The 25,477-nt window shown below is 52.1% G+C and overlaps 11 protein-coding genes and 1 non-coding gene across 12 annotated transcripts; 6 read left to right on the top strand and 6 right to left on the bottom strand.

The window, feature by feature from the left end:
- Window positions 1-906: 906 nt before the first annotated feature.
- BO80DRAFT_357882 (putative proteinase) lies at window positions 907-3,057 on the top strand (the record flags this gene model as incomplete). Its single annotated transcript, XM_025715859.1, has 6 exons — window positions 907-1,017; window positions 1,064-1,253; window positions 1,308-2,558; window positions 2,604-2,679; window positions 2,724-2,784; window positions 2,836-3,057. 6 exons carry the CDS (start codon window positions 907-909, stop codon window positions 3,055-3,057), a joined length of 1,911 nt encoding a protein of 636 aa, XP_025574264.1.
- Window positions 3,058-3,116: 59 nt separating this feature from the next.
- Window positions 3,117-4,509, top strand: BO80DRAFT_111213 (class II aldolase/adducin family protein). Its single transcript, XM_025713417.1, has 3 exons — window positions 3,117-3,656; window positions 3,730-4,037; window positions 4,086-4,509. Exons 1-3 carry the CDS (start codon window positions 3,434-3,436, stop codon window positions 4,440-4,442), a joined length of 888 nt encoding a protein of 295 aa, XP_025574263.1. The 5' UTR covers window positions 3,117-3,433; the 3' UTR covers window positions 4,443-4,509.
- On the bottom strand, window positions 4,499-5,657 carry BO80DRAFT_358084 (D-mandelate dehydrogenase-like dehydrogenase; the record flags this gene model as incomplete). Its single annotated transcript, XM_025715867.1, has 3 exons — window positions 4,499-4,960; window positions 5,015-5,438; window positions 5,512-5,657. The coding sequence occupies 3 exons, from the start codon at window positions 5,655-5,657 to the stop codon at window positions 4,499-4,501; spliced, it is 1,032 nt and encodes a 343-aa protein (XP_025574262.1).
- Window positions 5,658-6,244: 587 nt separating this feature from the next.
- BO80DRAFT_456069 (major facilitator superfamily transporter) lies at window positions 6,245-8,020 on the bottom strand (the record flags this gene model as incomplete). Its single annotated transcript, XM_025722148.1, has 7 exons — window positions 6,245-6,694; window positions 6,740-6,952; window positions 7,009-7,126; window positions 7,171-7,247; window positions 7,292-7,678; window positions 7,732-7,754; window positions 7,927-8,020. The coding sequence occupies 7 exons, from the start codon at window positions 8,018-8,020 to the stop codon at window positions 6,245-6,247; spliced, it is 1,362 nt and encodes a 453-aa protein (XP_025574261.1).
- Window positions 8,021-8,487: 467 nt separating this feature from the next.
- BO80DRAFT_t185 lies at window positions 8,488-8,559 on the bottom strand. Its single transcript has one exon. It is a non-coding gene; the product is annotated as a tRNA-Arg (tRNA).
- Window positions 8,560-9,895: 1,336 nt separating this feature from the next.
- On the bottom strand, window positions 9,896-10,185 carry BO80DRAFT_445946 (uncharacterized protein; the record flags this gene model as incomplete). Its single annotated transcript, XM_025721523.1, has 2 exons — window positions 9,896-10,035; window positions 10,083-10,185. 2 exons carry the CDS (start codon window positions 10,183-10,185, stop codon window positions 9,896-9,898), a joined length of 243 nt encoding a protein of 80 aa, XP_025574260.1.
- Window positions 10,186-12,050: 1,865 nt separating this feature from the next.
- On the top strand, window positions 12,051-13,087 carry BO80DRAFT_110961 (uncharacterized protein). Its single transcript, XM_025713414.1, has 2 exons — window positions 12,051-12,427; window positions 12,486-13,087. Exons 1-2 carry the CDS (start codon window positions 12,146-12,148, stop codon window positions 12,984-12,986), a joined length of 783 nt encoding a protein of 260 aa, XP_025574259.1. The 5' UTR covers window positions 12,051-12,145; the 3' UTR covers window positions 12,987-13,087.
- A 467-nt stretch (window positions 13,088-13,554) lies between these two features.
- BO80DRAFT_409120 (TauD/TfdA dioxygenase family protein) lies at window positions 13,555-14,967 on the bottom strand. Its single transcript, XM_025717873.1, has 3 exons — window positions 14,499-14,967; window positions 13,889-14,430; window positions 13,555-13,837 (listed from the first exon to the last, which is right to left on the bottom strand). Exons 1-3 carry the CDS (start codon window positions 14,940-14,942, stop codon window positions 13,663-13,665), a joined length of 1,161 nt encoding a protein of 386 aa, XP_025574258.1. The 5' UTR covers window positions 14,943-14,967; the 3' UTR covers window positions 13,555-13,662.
- A 79-nt stretch (window positions 14,968-15,046) lies between these two features.
- BO80DRAFT_111089 (uncharacterized protein) lies at window positions 15,047-15,534 on the top strand. Its single transcript, XM_025713415.1, has one exon. The coding sequence runs from the start codon at window positions 15,152-15,154 to the stop codon at window positions 15,467-15,469; it is 318 nt and encodes a 105-aa protein (XP_025574257.1). The 5' UTR covers window positions 15,047-15,151; the 3' UTR covers window positions 15,470-15,534.
- Window positions 15,535-15,611: 77 nt separating this feature from the next.
- BO80DRAFT_456066 (putative FAD dependent oxidoreductase) lies at window positions 15,612-19,958 on the top strand (the record flags this gene model as incomplete). The annotated part of the gene is made up of 17 exons (XM_025722147.1): window positions 15,612-15,742; window positions 15,800-15,925; window positions 15,972-16,245; window positions 16,291-16,437; window positions 16,499-17,284; window positions 17,821-18,013; window positions 18,068-18,125; window positions 18,174-18,312; window positions 18,360-18,438; window positions 18,486-18,672; window positions 18,719-18,824; window positions 18,875-18,999; window positions 19,148-19,251; window positions 19,302-19,357; window positions 19,407-19,522; window positions 19,571-19,798; window positions 19,853-19,958. 17 exons carry the CDS (start codon window positions 15,612-15,614, stop codon window positions 19,956-19,958), a joined length of 2,961 nt encoding a protein of 986 aa, XP_025574256.1.
- Window positions 19,959-20,179: 221 nt separating this feature from the next.
- Window positions 20,180-22,636, top strand: BO80DRAFT_465655 (uncharacterized protein; the record flags this gene model as incomplete). The annotated part of the gene is made up of 7 exons (XM_025722734.1): window positions 20,180-20,662; window positions 20,712-20,788; window positions 20,850-21,023; window positions 21,081-21,105; window positions 21,162-21,716; window positions 21,780-22,476; window positions 22,535-22,636. The coding sequence occupies exons 1-7, from the start codon at window positions 20,247-20,249 to the stop codon at window positions 22,634-22,636; spliced, it is 2,046 nt and encodes a 681-aa protein (XP_025574255.1). The 5' UTR covers window positions 20,180-20,246.
- Window positions 22,637-23,378: 742 nt separating this feature from the next.
- BO80DRAFT_502850 (uncharacterized protein) lies at window positions 23,379-25,179 on the bottom strand. The gene is made up of 2 exons (XM_025724349.1): window positions 25,126-25,179; window positions 23,379-24,974 (listed from the first exon to the last, which is right to left on the bottom strand). Exon 2 carries the CDS (start codon window positions 24,700-24,702, stop codon window positions 23,647-23,649), a length of 1,056 nt encoding a protein of 351 aa, XP_025574254.1. The 5' UTR covers window positions 24,703-24,974; window positions 25,126-25,179; the 3' UTR covers window positions 23,379-23,646.
- Between the last annotated feature and the right edge of the window lie 298 nt (window positions 25,180-25,477).

The following is a 25,477-nucleotide window of genomic DNA, read 5'->3' as shown; positions in this document are numbered from 1 at the left end:
ACGCTATTCGATTATCTTGCCTACGGAGCACGCAAATTGCTGCGAGTTATGTCGGCGCTTTTGCTTGGAACGTGAGTATGAATCAGAAACGCCTGAATCCTCCAAAATGCCCTCGTGGACAACATAAAAACACAGGAATCACCACTTGAGCATGTGCTCAAAAAGGCGCCCCATATCACGTTCCACCGATGAACGGCGAGCAACGAAATGGGGTTTCTAAACGTCGTGAGGCAATCTTGTCCGGTCAGGCCTACCCCGGGCGACTTGGGTTCGAAAAGAGGCAAATGGAGAGTCAAACATGTAAATAGTGTACAGTCTGCAGGCCCATGGCTTCTCCGCCACCCTGCCTTGTAAGTAATATCTAGCCAATCTCATGGAGCAATGGGGAGATAAGGACAAGCACCAATGACTTCTGGTTTGGTGCCGACTAGTTTCCGAAGAGTTTGCTGCTAGGCGATTAACGGAAGGCCAAGGGCAGGCCAGCCATGCAAGGAATCACGGGCCACCAGCGCGGATCCGCCATCTGGCCTTCTTTTCCACTCTTCCTCTCGCCATACGCGGCTGATCCTGGCCAGCTGAATCCATCCCCCACTTCGTGATCATTGCAAATCCCCCCTTCGTAATTCGTCGTCTGCCATCGCTTTGCAGATGCTGACCTCGACGATCACCTCCAGGTGGGTTACATGTCAGCCTGCCCAATATTCTGGGCGGGGCATGATCCAGCCTGCATTTAACTCGCGGGGTCCTCTTTGACAGCCTCCAGCTTGCGTGCTATGGGATGAGGTGGGTGCGTTGTTCTAGAACAAAGAACACATGGAACCCTTCAAATCCTCTGGCTTCACCACACACCCAAACCGCCATGTACCAACGGCAAAAAGACGGCCATGGCGGGAGGTGACCCATGGCATGGCAGTCGCCTTGATAACTCTAGCAGGACTCGCATGGTGGACATTACCTTTCTATGGCGCGACCAGTGAGAGTAGTGTTCGCTCGAAAGAGGAGTTTGGTTGGGATCAGGTGCGTTGCTTTGTAGCCGTCATGAAAAATATCTAACACTGCACAGATCACCTCTTCTCAATCACTTACATATCATGATTGCTTCCACGGGTTCCAATGCGCCCGTCTCGAAGTTCCGATGGACTACAACCGATCTGACGGACAAGGACGGCGCTTTGCGATCGCCATCACTCGCCTTCCAGCTAAGGTTCCGGTGACAGATTCACGGTACGGCGGTGCAATCTTAGTCAACCCAGGTATCTTCGCCTCTTTCTGTGCCCTGGCTGTCGACTAACGGAGGGTCTTGTCAGGTGGCCCGGGGGGCTCGGGTGTCGCCCAGGTTCTGCGTGGTGGCAGATCTTTACAAACCACTGTGGACGCGGAAGCAGACCCAAATGTCGAGGATCCAGAGAGGATTTCGCAGGACAAGTACTTCGACATCATCGGGTTCGATCCCCGTGGGGTCAATAACACGACTCCAGGATTCAGCTGTTTCCCGAACCTCTTTTCCCAGCGCAACTGGGAGCTGCAGGTGGCAGCGGAAGGCATGTTGGGGAGCTCAGACGATGCGTTCTGGCGTACCTGGGATCGCGCGATCGCTCTTAATACAGGATGCTCCGCCAGTTTGACCATGCCGTCAAAGGATGGAGAGGAAGCCTTGGGCGAGCATCTCAATACACCCCCGGTCGCTAGAGATATGCTCGAAATTGCGGAGCGACACGGCGAATGGCGTGAGAAACAAGGTTTAGCAGGACAGCGTCAACACGATCGTGTACATGGTTACGATCCGAGGCAGACTTTAGTAGCCCGGACGAGATGGAATCAAGGACAGGAAAAGCTCCTGTATTGGGGTCGGTCGTACGGGACCATCCTAGGGTCCACATTTGCAACTATGTTCCCCGATCGCATTCATCGGGCTGTTCTGGATGCTGTGGTCGATGCCGACAAGTACTATCTGGGCCACGGGCCCAACCCTGTCGAGGATGCTGATGCCATTTTCGATCAATTTACGCATTACTGCAGTGCGGTCGGGGCGGATAACTGTCCCTTCTATGTCCCAGGAGGACCGACCGCCATCAGGGAAGCCTACCTAGCCCTGGAAGACACTCTCCACAATCGATCCCTGCCAGTTCGCTCATCGGCCACACGGGGCCCGGAGGTCGTGACATGGAGTGATTTGAAGATCATTCTGCGGATTGCCGTGTATCAGCCGATGCAAGGGTTCTCTCTGCTAGCAAAGTTTGCGAGCGAGCTGGCCAAGGGGAATGGCTCCGCCCTAGCCGACTTGAAGCATGGAGGCCGCTCCCCGTCATGCCCCTCGAGCCAGTGTCTTCAAGCCGGACCGTGGTCCGCTGAGTGTCAGGTTCCGGGGCACAATGAAGCATATTCGAGCACAGCCATTCTCTGTGCAGATGCAGAGTATTTGCAAAGTACCGGGGAAGAGGAGTTCAGGCATAATTGGGAGACCTTGCGAGAGGATAGCTCCATGATCGGTGACTACTGGGCTGGGCTTCTGATGAGCTGCGTGGGGTGGAATCTGAAGCCGAAGTGGAAGCTCACCGGTATGTTTGATTCTGGGGTTTTCTTTCTTGTTACTGAGCTTTTAGGACCCTTTACGGCCAACACCTCTCATCCACTGCTCTTCGTAAGCAATACGCTCGATCCGGTGACTCCTCTGCGGAGGTACTTCCCCTCCCTCACTTTGTGGCCCTTGCTAAATTGCGCAGTGCCCGCAAAATGTCCCGAAGCTTCCCTGGATCTGTGCTCCTGCAGCAAGACTCTGAAGGTGTAAGTGGCTTGTGACACCTCGGATAGTATTCGGCTCGTCTAACTGGCTAGCACTCGACCCTTGCCGCGCCCTCGGTGTGTGTACATAAATTGATCCGCAAGTATTTTCAGACGGGCGAGTTGCCGCCGCCTGGCACAGTCTGCAAGGCAGACATCAAGCCGTTGTTGGGTGCATCTCCAACGGCCCAAGAACGAAGTGCAGGAGACCAGAGACTGTATGACGCTCTGATGGAGGAAGCGCAACGAATGCCGATAGCGCGGTTGCCACTGTAGATATTGATTGTATTCGCAGCATAGGGATGACTCAACAGCTGGGCAGGCTGTCTACACTTGAAATCTACTCAGAAACCATCTTCAATGCGCTATAAGCTGAATGGGATTGAGGAATGTTATTTGCAACGTGTTGGAGTGGCTTCTCGGCCAGAAAGCCGCGATAAGCCGCGATAGCCCGTGGCATCGCAACCAAGGAAGCGGGCGTCAGCAGCCTCGGTTCCAGCCCGTCGGTTACAACATCCTGTCTTTGGTTGGTCCGACCCCGCTATGTCGATCAGATAAGGACCAGCTTATCCCCTAATCCTGCTCATCACTGCATCCTCGATCATTGCAATTCTCCATCATCACTAGTCATCCAATACTCCCTCATCACACCATGGCCCCTCCCACCGAAACCGAAACCGCCACCTCCTCACCTCTCACCCTTCTGACCCGTCAATCCACACAAGAGACGACCGCCGAAACCGCCAAAGTGAAGAACGCCCCGGGCCAGTTCCCCCGACCTCCTGTCTTCGAAGATAAATACAAAGAGCGGGAATACCTCAAGGGTCGCCTGGCTGCAGCGTTTCGCATTTTTGGGAAGAATGGTTACGATGAAGGTATTGCCTCTGCCTAGATTCCACGTCCATCTACTTCAGATACATCATAGGCGCATACACTAACACATTGCAGGCGTGGCAGGACACATCACTCTTCGCGACCCGGTCGACCCTACCACCTTCTGGGTGAACCCTTTCGGCGTGGCATTCTCGCAGATTAAAGCATCGGACCTGATCCAAGTGAGCCACAGCGGAGAGATCATTGACGGGGGGCCGGTTCGGCTGCTTAATGCAGCGGCCTTTATGATTCACTCTGCTATCCATGCTGCTCGACCAGATGTCCTCTGCGCAGCACATAGCCACAGTATGCATGGACGGGCATTCTGTACGCTGGGACGACCGCTGGATATCATCACGCAGGATGCGTGCATGTTCTACAATGTACTCCACCCCGAATACCACAAACTCTTCAAAAACTAACAAGAAAAGGACCATGTCGTCTACAAACAATTCAACGGGATCGTGCTTGCCGAGGAAGAAGGAAAGAACATTGCACAGGCTCTAGGGAACAAGAAGGCCGCGCTGCTACAGAACCATGGACTCCTGACGGTGGGAAGGACCATCGAAGAGACGGTGTTCTGGTTTGTCAGTCTAGAGAGATGCTGCTACGTGCAGTTGATGGCCGATGCCGCGGCAGCCGGACGGGGCGGGCAGACGGTCAAGGTGGATGAGGCCGATGCAGCGTTTACGTACAAATCCATTGGGTCACCGATGGCAGGATATTTCAGCGCGAAGCCAATGTTTGATGTGATCCACGAGGAGACGGGAGGGAAGTATCTGAACTGATGCTGTCACTGATATTAGTCCGGTTGCTATATGCCATATCTCTAATCTACAATCAATTACTCACTCCTTTGTCCCCCCTCCAACACCTCCCTCACCTCCCTCCCATTAACCGCCGTCAACGGCTCCCCCACCACCTCCCCATCCTCCCCCACAACCGCCAGAATATTCTCCATCGCCAACCTCTCAAACCCAACCCTCGTCTCCACGACCCCACCCCCAACATGCGTCGTCAACGTGACATTCTCCATCGCCACCAACCGCTCATCAACCCTTGGCTCAAACTCATGCACATCCAACGCGGCAGCACTAACCTTCCCACTCCGCAACGCCTCCGCCAAATCCCCCTCCACAAGCACACCCCCCCTCGCTACATTCACAACCCTCACCCCATCCTTCATCCACCCAATCCTCTCCGTATCAATCAACCCCCTCGTCCCGGCATTCAAATCACAATGCAACGACACCACATCCGCCCTCCCAAGAACCTCCCTCAACCCCCCCACCCACCTCACCCCCATCTCCCTCTCTCTCTCCTTCCCGCCCTCCACCCTTTTCTTATCAAAATAAACCACCTCCATCCCCAACCCCAACCTCGCCTTCCTCGCAACTAACCCCCCTATCCTCCCCATCCCAACCAACCCCAATACCTTCCCCGTCGGATTCTGCGAAATTCCAGCCAAATCCCGATGACAGTCCAAAAACCGCCCCTTATCCCCGGACCGCGCGGCGAGTTGCGACGCCGTGAAGTTGCGGAATACAGACAGGATCATGTACAGGGTTGTGTCGGCGACGGCTTCGTCGGATGCGCCGGCCCCGTTGGTGTAGTATATGCCCCTCGCGGTGAGGGCCGGGATCGAGACGGTGTCGTAGCCTGCGCCGGCGGAGGCGAAGATTTTCACGCTGGGCGGGAGGAGGGAGATGAGGGAGGCGTCCCAGGGGATCATTTCGTTGCCTGAGGCGAAGTGCGGGCGGAAGAGGGCGGTTATGGGACCGTATCTATCGTTTCGTTCCGGTGTTGTTAGGTTGGGTGGTGGTGGAAGAGAAAGGGGAGGGGGGAATAGGGACGAACTTGTTGGTTTTCAAAGCTTCGATAAAGGACTCTCGAGTGAGGTCTTCATTGCGAATGATGGTGAAGCGAGACGAGAAAGCGCCGTCGTAGAGGGAGTGATTGTAGGCGATGGGGTCGCCGAGGTGAAGGATGATGGGTTTGGGCATGTTGATTGTTGGTTTCTGAGAGGTTTGTGGTGTGTGATGGTATTGTGGTTGAGGTATGGTGGTGATGTGGGACGGGATACTATTGAGGTGGCAGCAGTAGGTGAGGCTATAAGACTGTATATGCAGTGGTTCCCCGCATTTCATCCTGCGTGAATAGTTGCATGCGGATAATTCTCCGATTCGGACTTGTTTCCTGAGCATGGATCGTCGTCGGCATTGATTGAAGGCCCTCGGGTTGTGTGTTGGTCTGGGGGGATCGGAGTAACTCCTATCTTAAATCAGGCTAAGTCAAGGCATATTGTACTAGCGTATCGGAGGTAGGTGTAATACTTTCTCTGTAGGTGTTTCTTGTCGAAGCAGGAATAGGAAGCCAATATGCCTTTTAATCTCATGAATCCTAGATCTCATGGGGAAACAAAGAAGCCTCGCGTAAAGGAAGAAATCAACGATGCAGCAAATGCGCAACAACCGGGGTCTCAATGATATGCAACTGATCGGCCAGTTTCCTGCGAGTTATCCTCGACTCACCCCGAGGTGCGTTTGGGGCCGCTATCCATGGTCTATGATCTTATCTTGATCAGACTTAGTCATGCTAAATTCTCTCCCATCCTCTTTCTGCCCACCTCCCTCAACCGCGCACCATAGAACCAAATGAGAAACGGTTCCGGCACCTCGAACCGCAGTGCAATGAATCCCAGAACGCTATTGCCCCACCCACACCCCAGATGGTTATACAGCGCAGGTGCAAACAGCGGGAAGCAAAACGCAAAGATACTCCGTAGGAACTGACTCGCGGCACTAGCGGAAGCAACGTAGTCCCGGTATGACTCCATGACGTACTGCTGCATGGCCTGCGTGCTGAGAATGATGTCACATCCAAAAACCGCAGCTCCAATATCCACCACAATCCATGGGGCCATCGCTTGAGCAGACCAGCCGTACCAAAACAACCCCGCGGGAAGCAGAATTGTGCCGGGAATTAAAAGGGGTATCCGATACTCTGGTGTAATTTGTCCCCCGGCTTCAGTCTTCAGGTACTGTCAGAGACGATCCTTGAGTCGGGCGCCCCCTTGGGAAGCCACGGTGTATCCAATGACTATGGCAATGTAGTGGAGGCCGCTGATGAGGACGAACTGGTCGTATCGGTCTGTCCAGAGGGAGGCGAAGCTGGTTAGAACAAAGTAGAGGACACCAAAATTGTAGGCCAAGAAGATTAACATGAGCTGGATAGTGGGCTGCATCGCAAGCATCCAACATGGCCGAATCAAGCTGATTGTCACCTTTCTACCGAAACTCTGGCTGTGGATGTCAAATTCAGTGTGATATGGCTTTTCGGCTCTTGAAGTTTCACGGCCTTCCGGAGCAGGATCAGTTGATGGTAAGTTTCGGGGAAGAAGAAGACATAGACGATCAACACAAGGTCGAAGATTGATAGAACCCAAAATAACCAAGGCCATCCGATGGTATCACTGATAATGCCCCAAGGATTGGGCCTATAGCTGGACCGAGCAACGGGACAAATGTTGCAATGGAAAACGAGTTTCCACGCTGTTCTGGTCGCCAACAATCTCTAAGCACGGGATTAGTTACCTGTACTTCGTTAGTTGAATCAATAACTGATTCGTTTCACTCACAGCAAACTCAGCACTCGCTCCCAATCCACTCATTATCCGTGCAGCAAGAAGGACGCCTTTAGTTTTGGCGAATCCGCATACAGTATTCCAGACAACATACCAGGCCGAGCAAACCAGGAATACATTCCTCCGGCCAAACACCTCTGCCAGTGGGGCTAGCACCATGGGTCCAAAGGCGAACGCCAGGACAAAGATCGAAACTGCCATATTCGCTTCACTGCCACTGATTTTCAAGTCTTTGCCGATGCTAGGCAAGGCTGGTGCTAGCATTGATACACTCATCAAGGTCACTAAGCCTCCCATAGATGTCAGAATTGTGAGACCCCATTGGACAGTAAGAGACCAGTTGAAAGGGCACTCTGGATCATCCGGTCCGTTCCGGGTCACCTATATGCAAATTGTCAAATGAGACATTTGGTGCTTACTCAATTAGTGCTTACCAGCAATTGATCCTCAGCGTTGTCTGATCTGGAGGGAATCGCCCCGGTGGACTCGACATCTCTGCCCTTGACATCCGGGCCCTTAGCCGGTGTTTCACCGCATGCAGGGTCTGGTAGGTTTGCCATTCGTAATTGAATGCAGCAATCAATGAAGAGTAATGAAGACTCCAGAACAGAGGCAAAAAAATATTTGACCCAATTCGTTGGTATTCTTATCTTCGAAAATGGCCACAGTCAACCATTTCATAGTAGCTGGATCCCTGTGATCGGTCGGAGATGTCCGAACCATCTTAATAAGCCTTCATTTTGTTTATATGGTGCGAATGCGTCCGTTCCTTGCAAGAGCCGTCGAGATAGCAGGAATGTTCACATCGGAGTTCGGACAAGGAGCTCGGACATGGCTGCCTTGAAAGTGTTGGTTACATGTCTTCGTAGGAGGCCCATCTAATACCCGCTATAAATTCTGTATCATTGACGAGTTATATCCATGAAAGTCCGTCACTGATCGGAGTAGATATCCGGTCGCAGGATTGGGGTCAGGAAGAGGGTCCTATGTGAAGTTGCTGTCAGCCTTGGCTTAATCCTGATCAAGATGTGTGAAGGAGGAGAGATTAATATAGGAATAGCAAAAAACAATTCTGATGATATGGTAAATGACCATGTCTCTATCATTGTTTTTAAGGTTGCTGGTGGGTGGGTTGTATGGAGGAAGAGCGGGGAGCGGAGATTTGAAAGGCGGGACAAAAACAAAAAGAATGACCGACGCAGGACTCGAACCTGCAATCTCTTGATCCGTAGTCAAGCGCCTTACCATTGGGCCAGCCGGCCTGGTTGTTGGAAAGCCCAGCAATTATTGACATTATAAGCCTAAACACTTGATAGAATCATCGCCGTCGTGTATCGCCTCGAATCAATCATGTTGGATCGGCTGATGATGCCCAACCCACGGATGTCTAATCGGCAAAATACACTGTTAGTCTAATAAATTGATTGTAGGTATCTTTTCTGAACACCAGCTTCTGATGGCTGTAATTAGTCCTCTAAGAGTTTCAGTTAGGTTAGCAGTAAGATCTACATGAAGCAGATATATATTCCGGGTCTGGCCCACGTACTAAAGTAGCACTCCATGCCATCTGTAACAAAATACCAAGTGGCAAAGCAATTTAGGTAAACTCGGCCCCTCTCTTGGGACTCCACCTTCAAGTACCGTTGAAGTACCGTATAGCACAGGCACACAAGGCAACAGCTCACCTCAGCAGCATTCCTACGAAGCGGTTGCGGGGTCGCCAAGGATCCGGGGTGATCATGCAATGACCCCTTCGCAGCCATCTGACTGGTCACGCCGGGCGGGGTAGTCGAAGTTTACTGCGAGGCCAGCCGGACACCGTAGCTGTACGACCCAATCGCCATTGCGCACAATCATTAGACCCCCTCCATGACACTGCCGTCCTCACGGAAGTCATCCCTAGCACCGGATGGGTCGGAGGAGCGCTGAAAGAACTTAAAGCGTTGGTAAATCTGGGGTATGGCCCACTTGCTACCACAGGATCATGACAGCTCGACTAAGCTCTCGTCTAGAATGCCATCTAGATCTACACAGTGCAGAAAACCGGTGGCGGCCTGAGGGGGACGACGATGCAAATAGATCTGGCCAGGTAAAGGGAGGGATGGGATCAGCCCATGTCGACAGTGACGATGGCAGGACAGCCGCTGACGCAGCGTGGTGTGATCCAATGGGTTTGATGTAGATTGACTGAGCTGGCTATGTACGGCGAATCCCTGTCGCGTGTACTGCAGCGTATGGATGTCGGCCAGATACCAAATAAATACACGGCAGCTGCTCCAATGCAGATGAGATCACGAGTGCCACCCCTGGCTAGGCAAGGTAGCAGGCACTGCCCCTCACTAGTAGTAATAATGCATCCACGGTCATTTATTGTGCTAAATACATGATCATATTGGCCCATGCCAGCCGAAACACGTAAACTCCGTCATGTCATCCTGCTGAAGATCCCGTCCGTCCAAAGTACCTGACCCTAGAAGGTAACATAAGAAATTATGCGAAAGGAATGGTAGTGAAGATCGCTGTCACGGACAGTCCCCCTCTATTTGATGGACCCTCAAGCTCCAATAGCGGTAACCGGACTCGCTCCCTCAGCCGGCATCACTTCAAGTGACGCATGTACCGTAGTGTTAAATAAACCGCGCCCATCGTCGTGTAAGCAGCGCCCCCTGCGGCAATCCAGACCGGCCTGTGGACGGCAAAGGAGGTCTGTAGAATCTGTGCCCTTCTTCTGCGCTTCTCTGACGGGCTGTTAGATGGCCCTTACCCGGAGTCCGATGTAGCCTACCTGTGGTCAAGAATCTGTTTCTCAACGTAGCAAGCTGCTGTCTGGAGTAGGCCCCGACGGACGAGCCCATGGACGAGAGGCCTTGAATAGCAGGGGTCGACATCTTGAAGGAGTTTATTGTGAACCTTGCGAGAGAATAGGTAGAGTAGCGAGATCTTGACACTGATGAGAACCACAGATGAGTTGAGGGTGCTGCTCTCCTTTGAATGCTGGGTGACACAAGGTTTATATGCCTCTCGTAACCTGGATGCGGGGTAGTCACAGGATAAGGGCGGCACTCAGCAACAGCTGGCTCGACCTCTCGTCATCCCTGTCTTTGTTGATCCGTGTCGTAGGTTACATTCTGGAGGGTGGTGATTGGAGGTCGTTGTTGGGCCTGCCTGGTGTTGGCGCACTCTCACCCCTGGAACGGGCGTGAGCTATCACCAGTCCAAAGTGCAATACCGACTAAGCGACCAAGTACATCCCAGGTACAACCGCCAACTACCAGCGCTCTTGGTTTTGATAGGATATCCTCAAATTGGATGGCGTGGGAGTGGCGTTGTCGATGACCAGGACTCGCAGCCCAAGCAAGAAGTACCGTGAAGAGCAGCGCCTTAAGCTCCCCACAGCCGTCAAAGCCAAGAAGGCATCTAGTATCTGCCTACATACTGGGAAAAACTAATCGTCTGATTGAGTTTGAAGCATGATACCAACAAGAAATTCTCTCACAGTAGATTCACTTGCCTGCTTTGTGAGGGGCTGAAGCAAAGCTACCATGCCTGGGCCAGACCTTGACTTTGACCATGCCATGGCAGCAATGCTTGCGTCCGGCTATAGTAGGCTGAGCTGATTACCGGCATGATTACCTGACACAGTGAAGGGTACCAGCGGGCCAGGTGGCGAAGCAGCCTGGCATCGTATCCTCTTCCCAACGCGCATGGCGAATGGACTCATCCCAAAAGTATTGGAATAAAACCCGTGGGTCGGCGCGCTCCTGCAATAAACCACCATGGCAAGTGGTTTAGTTTATCCCAACCCCTTTTGGATCCCCTTGGGATTCCCACTTCAAAACGCCAATACAGAACTCTTGTATATTGCTGCTTTGATATATTATGAGACAGAAGCATTTCGTTCCCGATCTTTATAATCATCCATATTCTTGCAATAATTCAGTTGATGATTCAATACTAGAACAAATTCATAAGCGACCAAGTCTTGTTCAGTTCTTCAGCTTGCAGATGGTGCGACTAGATGATTCCCAGTGAGCGACTGGGGGTTATTCCTTAAGGGAAGCTGCATGTGGTGTGTATCGCGCACAGCTAGTATTCGCAAATATCGTATACTGTCTCCACTAGAAGCCCATTCTTTTCGATATATTATGATGGAGTGCAGACCCGCTTTTTCTTTGTTTATACAAGCCTCGGCACCCGACTCAAGCGTCGTATACCTCTTCAAGCTCAGTGATACTGCTAGATCATCACCATGGCCAAACGAGAGCTAAATACAGCGGTAAGTCGTCCAGGATTGGAGTTACACCTCACCTACACTGTTTATCTAAATCGCCAGCAGGTCGCGAGCAGATATCTCAAGGCACCACGCAATACCGCATCGGACTTGTGTTTCCAGCCACGGCACTGTCAAAGAACAATGAATTTGGAAGAGGGGATTCCTGCAGCTTGACATCAGAGTTACATACGCGGCCGCAGAATAGTCAGAAGATGATCTAGATCAGCTTAGATCGGAATCAGATTCAACCTTCCGCTTTATTTTTTTGATGCTTTCAGCTGTCACCCCTGGCTTGAGATGAGGGGTTCCCCGCATAACACGATCATTGAAGCCGTGAGCATCAGCCAAGACTGGTCTGTCATAATGACACAGAATCAACGCCATTGAAGTACCAGAGCTCTCTCAAGCCCTGGACGACAGACTGAATAAAGATAATGCCTTTGAGATGCACGAAAGTGGAATGTGGGTAGACGGATGATCGTGTGGGCCGATAAGAGATCCACACGTGACTGCAATCTTATCCGCGTGTCGGAAGAAAGTTTTGGTCAACTTTCCTGTCCTGCTGTCTACAAACCATGGCTGCCCCGCCAAATGTGAGAACCCATACTAAACTTACAGGTACCCCCGATTATGATGACCCGACCTTTTGGGATACCAAATTTGCCACTGGTCGGGATGTCGGGGAGTGGCTGAATTCCGGTGAAACGCTCATCGACGCGGTCATGACCCATCTGGAGAGTCGCCCGGCAACAAACACAAACCCAAGAGTCCTGCATCTGGGACCAGGTATCTCGAAGCTAGGAACCAAACTTTGCGATGAATTTATCAAGCGCAATTGGGTGGGGAGTGGTATCGTGGTGCGTACTTAGTGGGTTCGAGCATTAGAGCAAGTTCTAACCATATTCTCCTTGACAGAATGTTGACTTCTCCGCCGAAGCCGTCCGCATCGGGCAAGAAATTGAGGATGGAAAGGATGACTTACATGCGATGCACTGGCTGCAAATTGACTTGCGGTCTTGGGCTGATGTCTCTAGATTAGCTCTCCTCTCCCCCTTTGACGTGATTCTCGATAAAAGTACAAGCGACGCGATCGCGACATCCGCGCCCGTTACGTTCCGTCCATCACCCGACGGACCGAGCACATGCCCGACGGTGCAGCAGATCGTGGATAAAAATGGAGGGATAGAGTTATCGCCAGTAGAGTTATTGGCGTTACATCTTGTTCCCTTGACGCAGAAAGGAGCCATCTGGGTCACTCTTTCCTACTCGACCATGCGCTTCGATAATCTGCACCATATGTCACAATACTGGACTGTTGTCTCCCGGGCACCTTTCAAAGCGCCGCAGGGGGAGACTTCGTCGTTCGCTTACACGCCCGAAGTTTTTCACTGGATGTATATACTCCAGCGCAAATGAGACCCACTCCTGCAATATCTGCAGTATCGCGATATCCGACTAGGAATAGCCCAGGTTACCGGACGCACAAAACAGCGGCATTGATTGGGATTGGAATAGGATTACAGGGTTATCGCAAATAGCGCCAATCGGCAACCAAATTGAAAGTCGTACGACGAAGGGAGTGGCAGCATACTTAGTAAGTCGTCTGGGCTCAAGGCGCCTATTGTGCTGCACTCCCTTCCTCCCAGCAGTAAGGAACCCGATAAATCATAGCCCATGAAACTTTCGTAAGACCCCGGCGCTCGAAACGTGGAAGCTTTGTGTCGTCGTAGAGCAATCCAGGAACAGTGAGTGCCCGATCACAGTAGTTTTTTCGTGTGGGCCGCGAGAAACTTCGCGCGCGATGGATCGATAATGATCGCAGACTCAATTCGCTTACAACCAGCATATTGTGAGCTCTTGTAGCAGCATCCAAGGGAGCTTTGAAGCTAGTAACGGGACCAAGTTAACGGCGAGCATATGCTACGAGAGGCGATAATCTTTTGGTGCAATCAAAGGTTAAGCTCATTCTGAAGAAGACATAGATCGCAAATCAAGACCTGTCGCGTCCTCGAAGCTCGCCACCAGTGCTAAGAGCCGCCTCTCACGAAGCCATGGCCTCGCATTGTATCAGAAAAGTTGCTATGTATCAGGCTCAGTTGTTAGCCCGGGCCAATTCGTCCTTTTCAGCATCATCCAGCAATCCCAGACTCTCCCTTCGAGTCGGCGCATTCGGATCGAAGAAGGGCTTCTCCGCAAGCGAGGTGACTCTGGTGCCATGTCTAGGCTCGGAGCCTTCGTAGTCCCAGCTGGCGTTGTGAATGGTAATCCTGTTGCAGTCAGTGATATTGCGTGTATTAGCATGGGGAAGAGTTACTGACCGGTTATCCCACAGGGCACTTGTTTTAGGGCTCCATTTGAAGCGAACCTGGATGTCAATGTTCTTCTCATAAACATCGCACAGGTAGCCCAAGATGACATCACTTTCCGCCTTGTCGAGACCGACAATGCGGTCGGTCATTGCCCGGTTCACCCACAGTGCTTTCCATCCCGTAGCGGGATGGACGCGGACAAGGGGATGTTCACGCTCAATGTACTTTGGACCTTCCTCGGGGTGATTGCGATCGAGATAAGGATGGGCAGATCGGTAGATGGCAGTCTTACCGTCGATGATTTTACGGAACGCGGGGGACAGCTTCTCATAAGCCGCATAGCCACTGGCCCAGAGCGTATCCCCCCCGATGCTGGGAATGGTATCGTTATGCAGGTGTGTCACACCTGCAGGCTGGCGTTCGTGAACCAGGTCAGTATGCCAACGGGAGGCTCCTCCAGGTTGGCGGAAGTTGGCAGGGCGTTCCTTTGCCTGCAGAGCCGGCCAGATGACTGTCACACCAGGCACGCCAGGTACTTGAGGAACTTGTGGCTGGACAAGGACAAGACCTTAGCACACGAGCTTTCTTCGGCTGGTAGGAAGAGGCATGATGGGCTTACATGAACCTCAATCTCACCAAACCATTCACCCAGCGCCTTTTGCTGCTGGGGCGAGATATCTTGGTCCCTGAAAAAGACAACACTGCGTTCAGCAATCAACAAACCCAACTCGTCCTTCTGCTGGTCGGTCAGGTCTTTCAACTGCAATCCCACGATTTCTGTGCCAATGTGCCTGGTCAGATGGATGACCTCTTTGGCTGCAGACAAGAGCGCCTTCTTTTCTGGATCTGCACGGGTGCCTGGGTCCACATGTGGCCGGTCATAGTCGCGGATCTTGTAGACGTCGTCTCTGTACAACGGACGGGATGGGCGGTAGGGATAACCCCCAGACAGGTCTATTCCGGCCTTCTCCAGGCGCTCTCGAGACGCTGGTGGAAGCGGGAGGGTTTGCTTCAGCGGTTCGGCGACATCAACTATACTGGGGTCAATAGGAGCTGGAGCCATGGTGCTCGAGATGAAGTAAAAAGCTTGGACCAGAGCGATAATGGTTTTGATTAGGCTTTGCCGGACCCAGTGCGATATTTTTATGTCCAGTTTTGCGTTTCCGGGGTTCAATTCCCCTCATCGTTATCGTGGTACGGGTTCCGATCACATCATCACCACCCATCATGGCGCCTTCTGCATCCCACCCTCAAGAGTAAGATGTTAAACGGATGTCGCGGCATTCTCTCGTGTTGACCCCTCTTTTGTTTCGTTCCCCTCCTTTGACGACTCCTTATCTCCGATTACTCCAGCCATGCAAACCTAGCTGTCCATTAACGGGCAAGCCAGAGGGCATCATCCAGGGATTCGATGGTCTCATTGTCTCATTGGTAATCACAGAACATATTACATCCCTCAGAAGGCCCTCTTATCTAGGCGATGCAACTGAGGACCGAGGTGTCGCTAGTGGCTCGTCTCGAGCTATCCTCTGGCATGACAGGCTGCGACTCGCTCCTCGCTTGATAGCGTCGCTATTACACCACACTTGACTAACATAACGTTACCTTATGGCCCCATGCTATCTCCATCTTTGGGTAGCATATCAGACGGCTCGCTCTCACAGAATTCAATGCCTTCCCTTACGTTACGCCGATATCGTTGTGATTGTCACGGGCAGAATCAACGAACACTATGACCCGTCGAATCCAGCGAGTGGCCGTGATCGGTGCTGGGATTAGTGGCGTTGTGTCTGCAGCCCACCTTCTGGTGCAGGGAATTGATGTGACTGTTTTCGAGCGGAATCATGCAGCAGGCGGCGTTTGGTAATCCTGATCGTGCAGCAGTGTCGCCAAGCGTGTGAGATCTAACGACTGACTCAGGCTCCACGACGAGAGAACGCCACTTGAACCGAATTACCCGTCTATGAAGCCGTCCGTGTCGGAGAAGCACCGAGACGATGACACAGAAAAGGTTGACTTGTTGTCTCTGGAGCATGCTCCACCAGGGTGCGTATTTTCAATGTCATATCCAGAACACAGCTTACAATTTTAGGCCATGCTATGATGGACTCAAAAACAATGTGGCCACATCGCTCATGCGGGTCAAGCTTAATGCCTGGCCAGAAGGAACCCCAGAGTTTGTCAGCCATAGGGTAATGAAGGAGTACATACAGGATACTTCGAAGAAAGCGGGGGCAGATGGTGTGACAGTATACGGAGCTCGAGTGAACAGGCTTCGCAAGAACGAGCAGCAATGGCATGTTACCTGGTCGACCTTGAAGGAAAACGACCAATCTGGAAGTCTTGCGGAGCAGGAGGAGACTGCTGTATGTTGGTGTCTTTTAGCATGAGTGCATTACTAACATGACTAGGTTTTCGATGCGGTAATAGTTGCATCCGGCCACTATCATGCGCCCCGTGTCCCAGACGTACCTGGCCTGGCGAAAGCGAAATCACAATGGCCGTCGCGTATTCTACATTCCAAGGCTTACAGAAAACCGGACTCGTACGCAGACAAGGTATGCACTTTCCCTCTCGAATACCCCTTATCAGGGAACCATGAATCTCATGAGTTCTTAGAATGTCCTGCTCATCGGGGGCGGAGTCTCGTCAACAGATCTTGCTAGAGAAATTGGACCTCTGGCCAAGACTGTTTACCAAAGCACGCGGAACGGCGAATTCGACATCTCCTCCAGTGTCCTTCCCGATAATGGAGTCAGAGTTAGCGAAATAGAACGATTTGAGGTCGAGTCACCGACGGCTCATGATAACGAGTCTCTGCCCATGGCAGTCCACCTGAAATCAGGACAGAAGCTATGCGGCATTGATGCGGTCATCATCTGTACTGGATATCATATCACACTGCCTTTTCTGTCGGAGTACCATGACGATGCGACACCGGCGGAAAAGGCCAACGAGACGATCCTCGTGACTGATGGGACGCAGGTGCACAACTTGCACAAAGACATCTTCTATATTCCGGACCCGACCCTGGCATTCGTGGGAGTCCCATACTACACGGCCACGTTCACACTCTTCGAATTTCAAGCTATAGTTGTAGCAAACGTGTTCGCTGGGATCGCGGATCTACCCTTCAGAAGCGAAATGAGAGATGAGTACACTAGGAAGATCAAGGAGAAGGGCAGTGGAAAGCGGTTTCATTCATTGAAAGATGTTGAAGAATTTTATGTGCTTGATCTCTTGGAGTGGATCAATGCCGACAGGGAGAAACACGGACTCCCTGCGATCGAAGGCCATTCGGATAGCTGGCATGCGGGTAAAGCGGCGCAGAGGGAGAGAGTCCAGCTGCTTCTTGGCCCTGGCCGAAGACGCGATAGTGGCATCGGGGAACTGCCAGCCTTGGAGGTATTATGCAACTAAGCAGGCCATAGATCAGTTCGCATTTTAGTGTAGATGATACAATCGGAGACCGCAGATATCGCGCATGCCCCTCGGGACTTAACTCAAGCTTATCAGGCGGGATCGGCATTACCCTAGCTCGCCGGCATCGCATGCCCAGGGCACATCATCCAAGATCTGGATGACGAGCTTTGGGGTGTGGATGAGCCACCACTCATCCTTCGCGCATCCGCCATGCTGTCCACCCCCGCACACCGGTCGACTGATCGTTATCTTGCGCCCATCAATCTAACAGGATTGATATCCCCGCAAATATTGCGTGAACGCAGTGGATGATGATGCCTTGGTCTGGGCGCACCACCGTGCATCAGATGTCATGTCGAAGCTAGCTCCAACAGAGACTTTCACCAAGTCCAAGCCAGGGATAAATATGTCCCACCATCATGTGAAATCATGCAGTGAGATGGCAAGCCGTTAACGGTATTTCCCTCTCCGTACAACTCTGCTACCCCCTTTTTCTGCCGGTACTTTCGAGGACCCAGGTCGAAACCGCTGTCATGGCCCCATCATCGGCCACCGCTGATGAAAGAGTAGTCGACGACTCCAGTGGTATTATTCAAAAAGCTCCAAAGCGCAAATGGGTCAGCTACCTCTGGGATACGTTTGACAAATCGCCCGAGGAGCGCAGACTGCTCTTCAAGCTGGATTCGGCCATTCTGACATTTGCCTCGCTTGGTAGGTGGCTCACTAATGACCCCGCCACTGCTAAACATGCTGACCACCAGAAAGGTTACTTCATCAAGTACCTCGACCAAGTCAACATTAACAATGCTTTCGTTTCCGGAATGTTCGTATCGCGCAGTCGTAACTCGAGTCCCCGCTGACAATCACGCAGGAAAGAAGACCTGGGCCTTTATGGCAACCAGCTGAACTACATGCAAGCGTGCTGGACAGTCGGCTACGTCATTGGCGAAATCCCCAGTAACATGCTTTTGACGCGCATACGACCCAGATACTGGATTCCGGCCATGGAGGTATGCTACGACCATTGGTATGAGAAGGGTGTTACTGATCTTTTCAGTTACTATGGACGGTGCTCACTTTCATCTTGTCGCGATCAACAAATGCCACCCACTTCTATGTTCTGCGCTTTTTCATTGGTATGTCGCGCTGTTCCATACAAATGCATAAATGCTAATTCCGCCAGGCCTGGCCGAGAGTAGTTTCTACCCCGGAATGCAATACATCATTGGGTCGTGGTACCGGAAAGATGAGCTTGCCAAGCGCTCATGTATCTTTCACACAAGCAGTGGAATTGCAAGCATGTTCTCTGGATATCTGATGGCTGCAGTGTATAATCTTGGAGGACGTGGCGGGCTGAAAGGTTGGCAATGGTATGCTGCACCTGCTCCTTAAACTGCTTCTTATCTAACAGTCTAGGCTCTTCATGATCGATGGAATCATTTCGATCCCCGTGGCAATCAGCGGGTTCTTCATTCTACCCGATGTGCCTGAAATCTCGAATCCATTCTATCTGACTGAGCAGGTATGTCAACACAAAAGGACATGGGGGGTGGGTGCTAACCATCGGCATAGGAAGTGAAACTGGCGCAGAAACGGATGGAATTCGAAGGGCGCAAAAACAGAGAGCCATATACCAAAGCCAAACTGAAGAAAATCTTCTCATCGTGGCGCATTTACTTGCTTACGATCGTGTACATGTGAGTGTCCACTGTCTCAGAGACAATCGCGATCGAAGCTGATCGCTTTTTAGTGCATTCAACAATGGCGCGGCTGGCAGTCAGCCTGTCTTCCAGCAGTAAGTATGTCGTCCTTGAGTTCTCCGCAATAATGTCTAAAGCTTTGCAGGTACCTGAAAGACTCGACAAATCCGAAATACACCGTTGACCAGATCAATGCTTACCCAACGACCACGAATGCAGTCCAGGTAGTCACGACGCTCATTTACGCATGTACGTACCTCGCCCTCTAACATCAAGTGGAAACTTCTCACACGAAACAGGGACCTCCGACACGATTCTAAAAGGAAGACGCTGGCCTTGCATAATCATTGGCGCCGTAAGCACACCACTCACAGGAAGTACTAGGAGATACTGACAAACGAAAGTGCGTAAACATTATATGCTACGTCTCTCTCGCTATATGGGACATCCCAACAGGATGGAAATGGACCTGCTATATCCTCTCTGGCGCCGGATTCGGCCTAAGTGGGCTTTGCATGGCGTATGTTCTCACCACAAATCCAAAGAAGAACCAAACTAATCCAAATAGATGGGCCCATGAGATCTGCACCGACGACAACGAAGAACGCGCTCTCGTGGTGGGCAGCATGAACGAAATGGCCTACGTCTTCCAGGCCTGGCTGCCGCTAATCGTCTGGCAGCAGGTCGATGGACCTCAGTACCGGAAGGGATTCATTACCGTGACAATCATGTCTGTGATTTTGATCATCTCGACGATGGCGACAAGACACATGCAGCATTGGGAAGATGGGAGGAGGTAAGTTGCCCCGACCAGCCATGGTGCGGGCTCTTAGCTAACTTTGATACCCAGGGCGAAGTTGCTCCAAGGAGAAGGAGAGGGAAGTAGTGAAAGCGACCTAAGATCCTCCAGAGAAGAAGGACCAGTGGAAGAGGAGCAGCATGTGCCGAAGCTCTAGAGGCCTAGAAAAGCGCGGTAGATATAGATCGTTCAGGAAGGATGTTTGTGTCATCAGCGATGATAGAAAAGTGATTGATTCTCGCTATAACCATAATGCCCCAGAACAGTACGATGTAGTCCAATCGAGCTACCCCGCATCAGGCAAGAGCAATCACGGGGTCCACACCCCTGTCGCTCGCTCAGCCCCGCGCCTTTCCAGCTTCCCGCTATAACCGTCATCAGCCTCCAGCTGAGCCCAAGCGAAAGCCAACTTCAAATACCCAGCACATGCTTATCCCACGGCCCAATGGCCGACCCGCTTTCAATCATTGCATTCGTCGTCCAAGCAATCGACGTGGCAACAGAGGTATACCGATACGGGAAAGAAGTCAAGGACGCGCACAACGAGATCCGAGAGCTATTCGGAGAGCTCTTCGCCCTGAAAGCAATCCTCGAGCAGATAGAGAAGAACCAACAAGGTGCGCTCGGATATGATCCCCATGCCCCGCAATCGATGTCGTCAAAGCCGTTTCAGGATGCGATGAGGGAGGCCTCGACCGTTTTGAAAGAGATCCTGGATGATCTGGAGAGCAGGCAGGCAAAGGGGACTTCTGTCTGGCGACATCTCGGGTGGCCTGAGAGGAAGGCACAGCTGAAGGAGAATATTGCGAGGTTGGAGAGGTTGAAGACGTATTTCATCTTGGTTATGATGAATGATAAATCGTGGGTTGGGATGTCTTGGTGGGAGACATCGAGCTGACTGCTGGTATAGGCTGGTGGATAGGAAAATCACGTCGTCGATTGATTTGTTGACGGACATGGGGAAAGAGATCAAATTGAACAATCAGCGTATGTGTGGAGGCCGATTATCTCACAACTTCGGCTGACTTTAGTGTTTCTGCAACTTCAGGTGAACTACAACAGAAAGTGAACGACTGGATCTGTCCTGTTGACGTGGAATCGACCCATCGAAGAGCGTTATCGCTGCACCAATCTGGCACCGGGCTTTGGTTTATCAACGGGCCCTTCCGACAATGGTTCTCCGGGGAAGATGGGTCAAGATTGCTCTATCTCCAAGGTAGATGTGAGTTCTGAACCTAGGTATGATGCAAGGCCCTGTGCTGAGGCGCAAAATATCCAGCTGGATCGGGAAAAACCGTTCTTTGGTGAGTCGCGATGATTCCAAATGCTGTCGCGTGGCCGTGGGATTGACAAGATGCAGTGCGACAGCTATTGAAGAAGCGCAGATGGTTGCCAAAAACATGCAGCAACCTGGAGCTCATGTTGTGTACTTCTATTGTTCATTCCAGCATAGTGCTTCCCAAAGCCTAGCAAATCTGCTGGGGGCCATGTTGGCGCAACTTTCTCACTCATTCCCCGAAATTTCGGGGGAGCTGAACACTTATTTCCAGAGAAAATCCCCTCCTACTCCCGATAACCTTATTCAATTACTTCTCAAATACGGCTCTCGGGTGCTAAAGCTGTACATCTTCGTCGACGCTATTAATGAGACCGACGAGACCGACAACATTCTGAAATCACTGATGGCCATCATGGAACGTGCACATAATGTGTACGTTATGGCTACTAGCACGAGTCCTCCGAGCACCCCAGGCAAGATCCAACTTGTGAAGGAGACAATGAAGCCGTCGTCAAACAGAGATGACATTAGAGCATTTGTGAACCTGCAGTTGGAGCTGCAGCCCGCTCTTCGCCGCCTGCCATCGCAGACAAAGGCCCACATAAGCGAATTGTTGACCTCTAAGTCAGACGGGATGTAAGGATACCATTCTGATACTTTATTGCAGATCGGCTCACGCATGTTGTTCTCCGTATCTAGGTTTCGGTATGTCCGATGTCAAATAGACCTGCTTGGCGCCCAGAAAACCGGTCGAGGTGTCCTCAGAGCGCTCGTGGTAATGCCAGAAGACTTGAATGGCACCTATGAAGTTATATTGGGCAGAATCTCATCCCATGACAGAGACCTTGCCAGAGAAGCGCTCACCTGGCTTACATATAGCCGGCAAGCGCTGACGTTGCCGGCGTTGAACGAGGCCCTAGTCTTGGAAAAGGGTGATAAGTATCTCGATGACGACTGCAGACTTATCAACCCCGATGTCATCCTGGAAATATGCCAGGGTCTGGTGGTTTTCGACGACGCCAACTCAATTGTGACTCTAGCACATTCTTCCGTTAAGGCGTTTCTAACCTCCGATGCCATTCAACACGGACCAGCGGCATTCTTCGCCTTGAAGGAGATTGAGGCCACGAGACACATCTTTCATAAATGCTTGACGTATTTGATGTTTGATGCTTTCCAAGTGCCATGTGGAAGTCAACGGCAATTGGAAGAACGCATCGACCAGTTCCCGCTTTATGCAAGTGCTGCGGAGGCCTGGGGGCTACTTTGTGGCACCGAAGCACCTACCGGTTTCAAACTCTCCAGCTCCGAGCTAGACGAGATTATTGTCTTTATGTCTGGGAGTAACTTTAGATCCTGGATCCAGATTCTACTGCGCGAGGCAACGGGCAAGCCAGTTCGGGACACGCAACCACTTTACTACGCTTCGTCCTTCGGCATGCTGTCCGTTGTAGACAGGCTTATCGAAACTGGGGCCGGCGTGGACGCTACCGGCGGACGAAATGGCGCTACAGCCCTTACAGTCGCAGCCTATAGAGGGCAACTCTCAGTCGTAAGAAGGCTACTGGAAGCAGGGGCGGACCCAAACGTGGAAGATGAAACCGAGATGACAAGCCTTGACTGGGCAACACACTTGGAGTGGGACGAAATAACGTCCCTTCTTTCGAAATATGGGGCCAAAGCGCGTTGTCAATCTTGGTCTCTTTCCGATGAGATAGACCTTTCCCAGATGAACTGGAGTTGCTGTTCGTGCAAATCCTTGACTGATTTGAGGTCGTCTTCGGGGATATGCAGGAATTGCAGCCATGAAATTTGCAAGACATGTACTATGGAAGAAAGAAGTCCATGTATCATTTGTTGATAGCTGATAAGAGATTAAAATGCGAGGCCTGGATCAATAATCTGGCCCTCGGGTCAATTCTCACAGCAAAAGAAGAGTTTACTTCTCCTTACGCATTCTAGCGATTTAAAAGAATCGTTTCAGAAATATATGCTTCATGATGATGGGCCAGGAATTTTCCCGAGCCATGGAAATCGATCCTGGAGACTAGACAGCTACCATGTCTGAAAAAAAGTACTTACTGATAGGAACGTTATGAAATCACCGCATCCCTCTATTTCTATAAAATTGCTGACTCATGATTCGATTCGGAGATGAAAAAGGTCTTAAATAGGACGTATTAAAGCTGTGTAGTGCAGGGATCTGGCAGTACAAACCGGTGGATCAGTGAGAGGAGGAATGATACGTCCGTGATGGATTGGGACTGTAGTGTCTACAAAGCGAGAAAATGTAGCATACGCAGCCAAACTCTTTATTCGGTCTACCAGATATGATCAAGCGAATGACAGGATATTGAAATAAGAATTAATATACACACACAAGTCCAATCCTTCCCATCTCCATCCACAGGAATTTGGAAATCAGTGCCGAAAATCTTGTTCGTACTGACGGGGTCTCATACTCCATCAATAAGTCTTGACGGATTTAGTTTCGAGTTTTAGCATCGGCGTCATGGATGGATGGTGAGAATTGTTGAGCAGAGCTCGCGACAGCCTCGGGAGGAGCTTAGAAAGAGGCACCCGAGGGAGCAGCGGCGGGAGCGCCCGAGGCAGCGGGAGCACCACCAGCGGCAGCGCCCGAAGGAGAGGGGCCGTTACCGCCAGCGACACCAGAAGGAGCAGCACCGTTACCACCGAAGGAGCCGGAGGGAGAGGGACCGTTGCCGCCAGCAACACCAGAAGGAGAAGCACCGTTGCCGCCGAAGGAGCCGGACTGACCCTCACCACCGAAAGATCCAAACTGGCCGTTACCGCCGAAAGAGCCAGAGGGGGAGGGGCCGTTGCCTCCAAAGGAGCCAGAGGCAGCGGCACCCGGGCCCTGCCTAGTGGGAGAGCCCTTGGATCCCCGAGAGTGGGAGCGCTGGGACTGAGAGTTCTCGGTCTGGTGTCTGTGGGAGCCCTGCTGAGCACCACCGAAGGAGCCAGAGGGGGAGGGGCTGTTGCCGCCAGCAATGCCGGAGGGAGAAGCGCCGCTACCACCGAAGGAGCCGGACTGACCCTCACCACCGAAAGATCCAGACTGGCCGTTACCGCCGAAAGAGCCAGAGGGGGAGGGGCCGCTACCACCCGCAACGCCGGAAGGAGCAGCACCGTTGCCGCCGAACGATCCAGAGGGAGCGGGGCCATTACCACCTGCAGCACCAGAAGGACCGGCGCCGGCAGGGGCACCTCCGAAGTCACCAGCGGCAGCGGAACCAGTCGGGGCAGGGCCGCTAGCAGCAGAAGCCGGAATCTCAAGCTGACGTCTCTTGTGGCCCTGGGGAGCACCGGAAGGAGCGGGAGCACCAGTGCCCTGAGGAGCACCAGCGAAGCTCACAGCAGGAGCCTGACCCTCACTGTTTCCAGAGCCCTGTTGGCCAAAGCCCTGTTGGCCGAAGCCCTGACCCTGACCCTGAGGGACACCAGAAGGAAGGGGAAGAGGCGAGCCAGAAGGAGCAGCACCCTGGAAGGAGGGGGCTCCGCTGGGCTGAACAGCGTTCGGTGAAGAGTCTTTCTGGGCGCCCATGGCCGGCAGGGCGGCAGCGTAACCGATAATACCGGTGAAAACGATTCCGAATCTCATCTTGAATGGATAGAGAGTGACAAACTTGGAAGGATAAAAATAAAGTTAAAGGAAGGTAGGAAGCACAGCTTCGTAAGGAATGATAATTGAGATCAAAGGAAAGAGAATTGAGCTGGATGAAGAAGCATGGTAGAGCTGGGGGAGGGTAGCATTTTATAAGACGTCCTCTAAGCGCTGACCACAATGACGATCATCTGGCATCAGATGTGAAATGGAAGAGGGCCCCAAGCTTTCATCATGCCCCCATGTCACCGTGTTCGGGCCGCCTGCATCTGAGACGTCGACCGTCAGCAATAGATCAGGTTATGCTGGACAGGGAGGTACCGAACGGATCGACCATGCCTGGCGCTTGTGGAGGGAGGGAAAGAGGGAGAGGAGAGTGGCTCAGGGGCAGGGCTGAGGCAAAATAGGGTTTGGACGTACCCTGTGGCTTGTGGTGGGCCAGAGCGGCATAAAGACGGTAGTTGGAGATTCTTGTTGGTCATGACGAGGGAGGAGAGGAGGAAGAGAGGCAGAAGACGTGATGGTCGATGGCGGCGGCCCCACGTGAGCGGCTCGTTGGGGAGACAGTCACGGGCCCGTCGACCCTCGAGTGTTTCACTTTCACCCCGTTGGCGCTGACTCGAGGCTCTCTCCCTCTCTCTTCAGTATTCCATGGCTCAATGCTGTTCCCTCCAGTCCCTACTGGCTTGATTATGATAGCCCGCAAAAGGGATTTTGTATTGTGAATGGATGGCTTCTACCAGGTGCGAATTTCCGCTCCATGACAACCAAG

The sequence above is a fragment of the Aspergillus ibericus genome (genome assembly GCF_003184845.1).
Source record: "Aspergillus ibericus CBS 121593 unplaced genomic scaffold BO80scaffold_25, whole genome shotgun sequence".
NCBI classification, from domain to species: Eukaryota; Fungi; Ascomycota; class Eurotiomycetes; order Eurotiales; family Aspergillaceae; genus Aspergillus; species Aspergillus ibericus.
The sequence above is the reverse complement of the archived record's forward strand: the minus strand, read 5'-3'. Positions and strand labels throughout refer to the sequence as shown.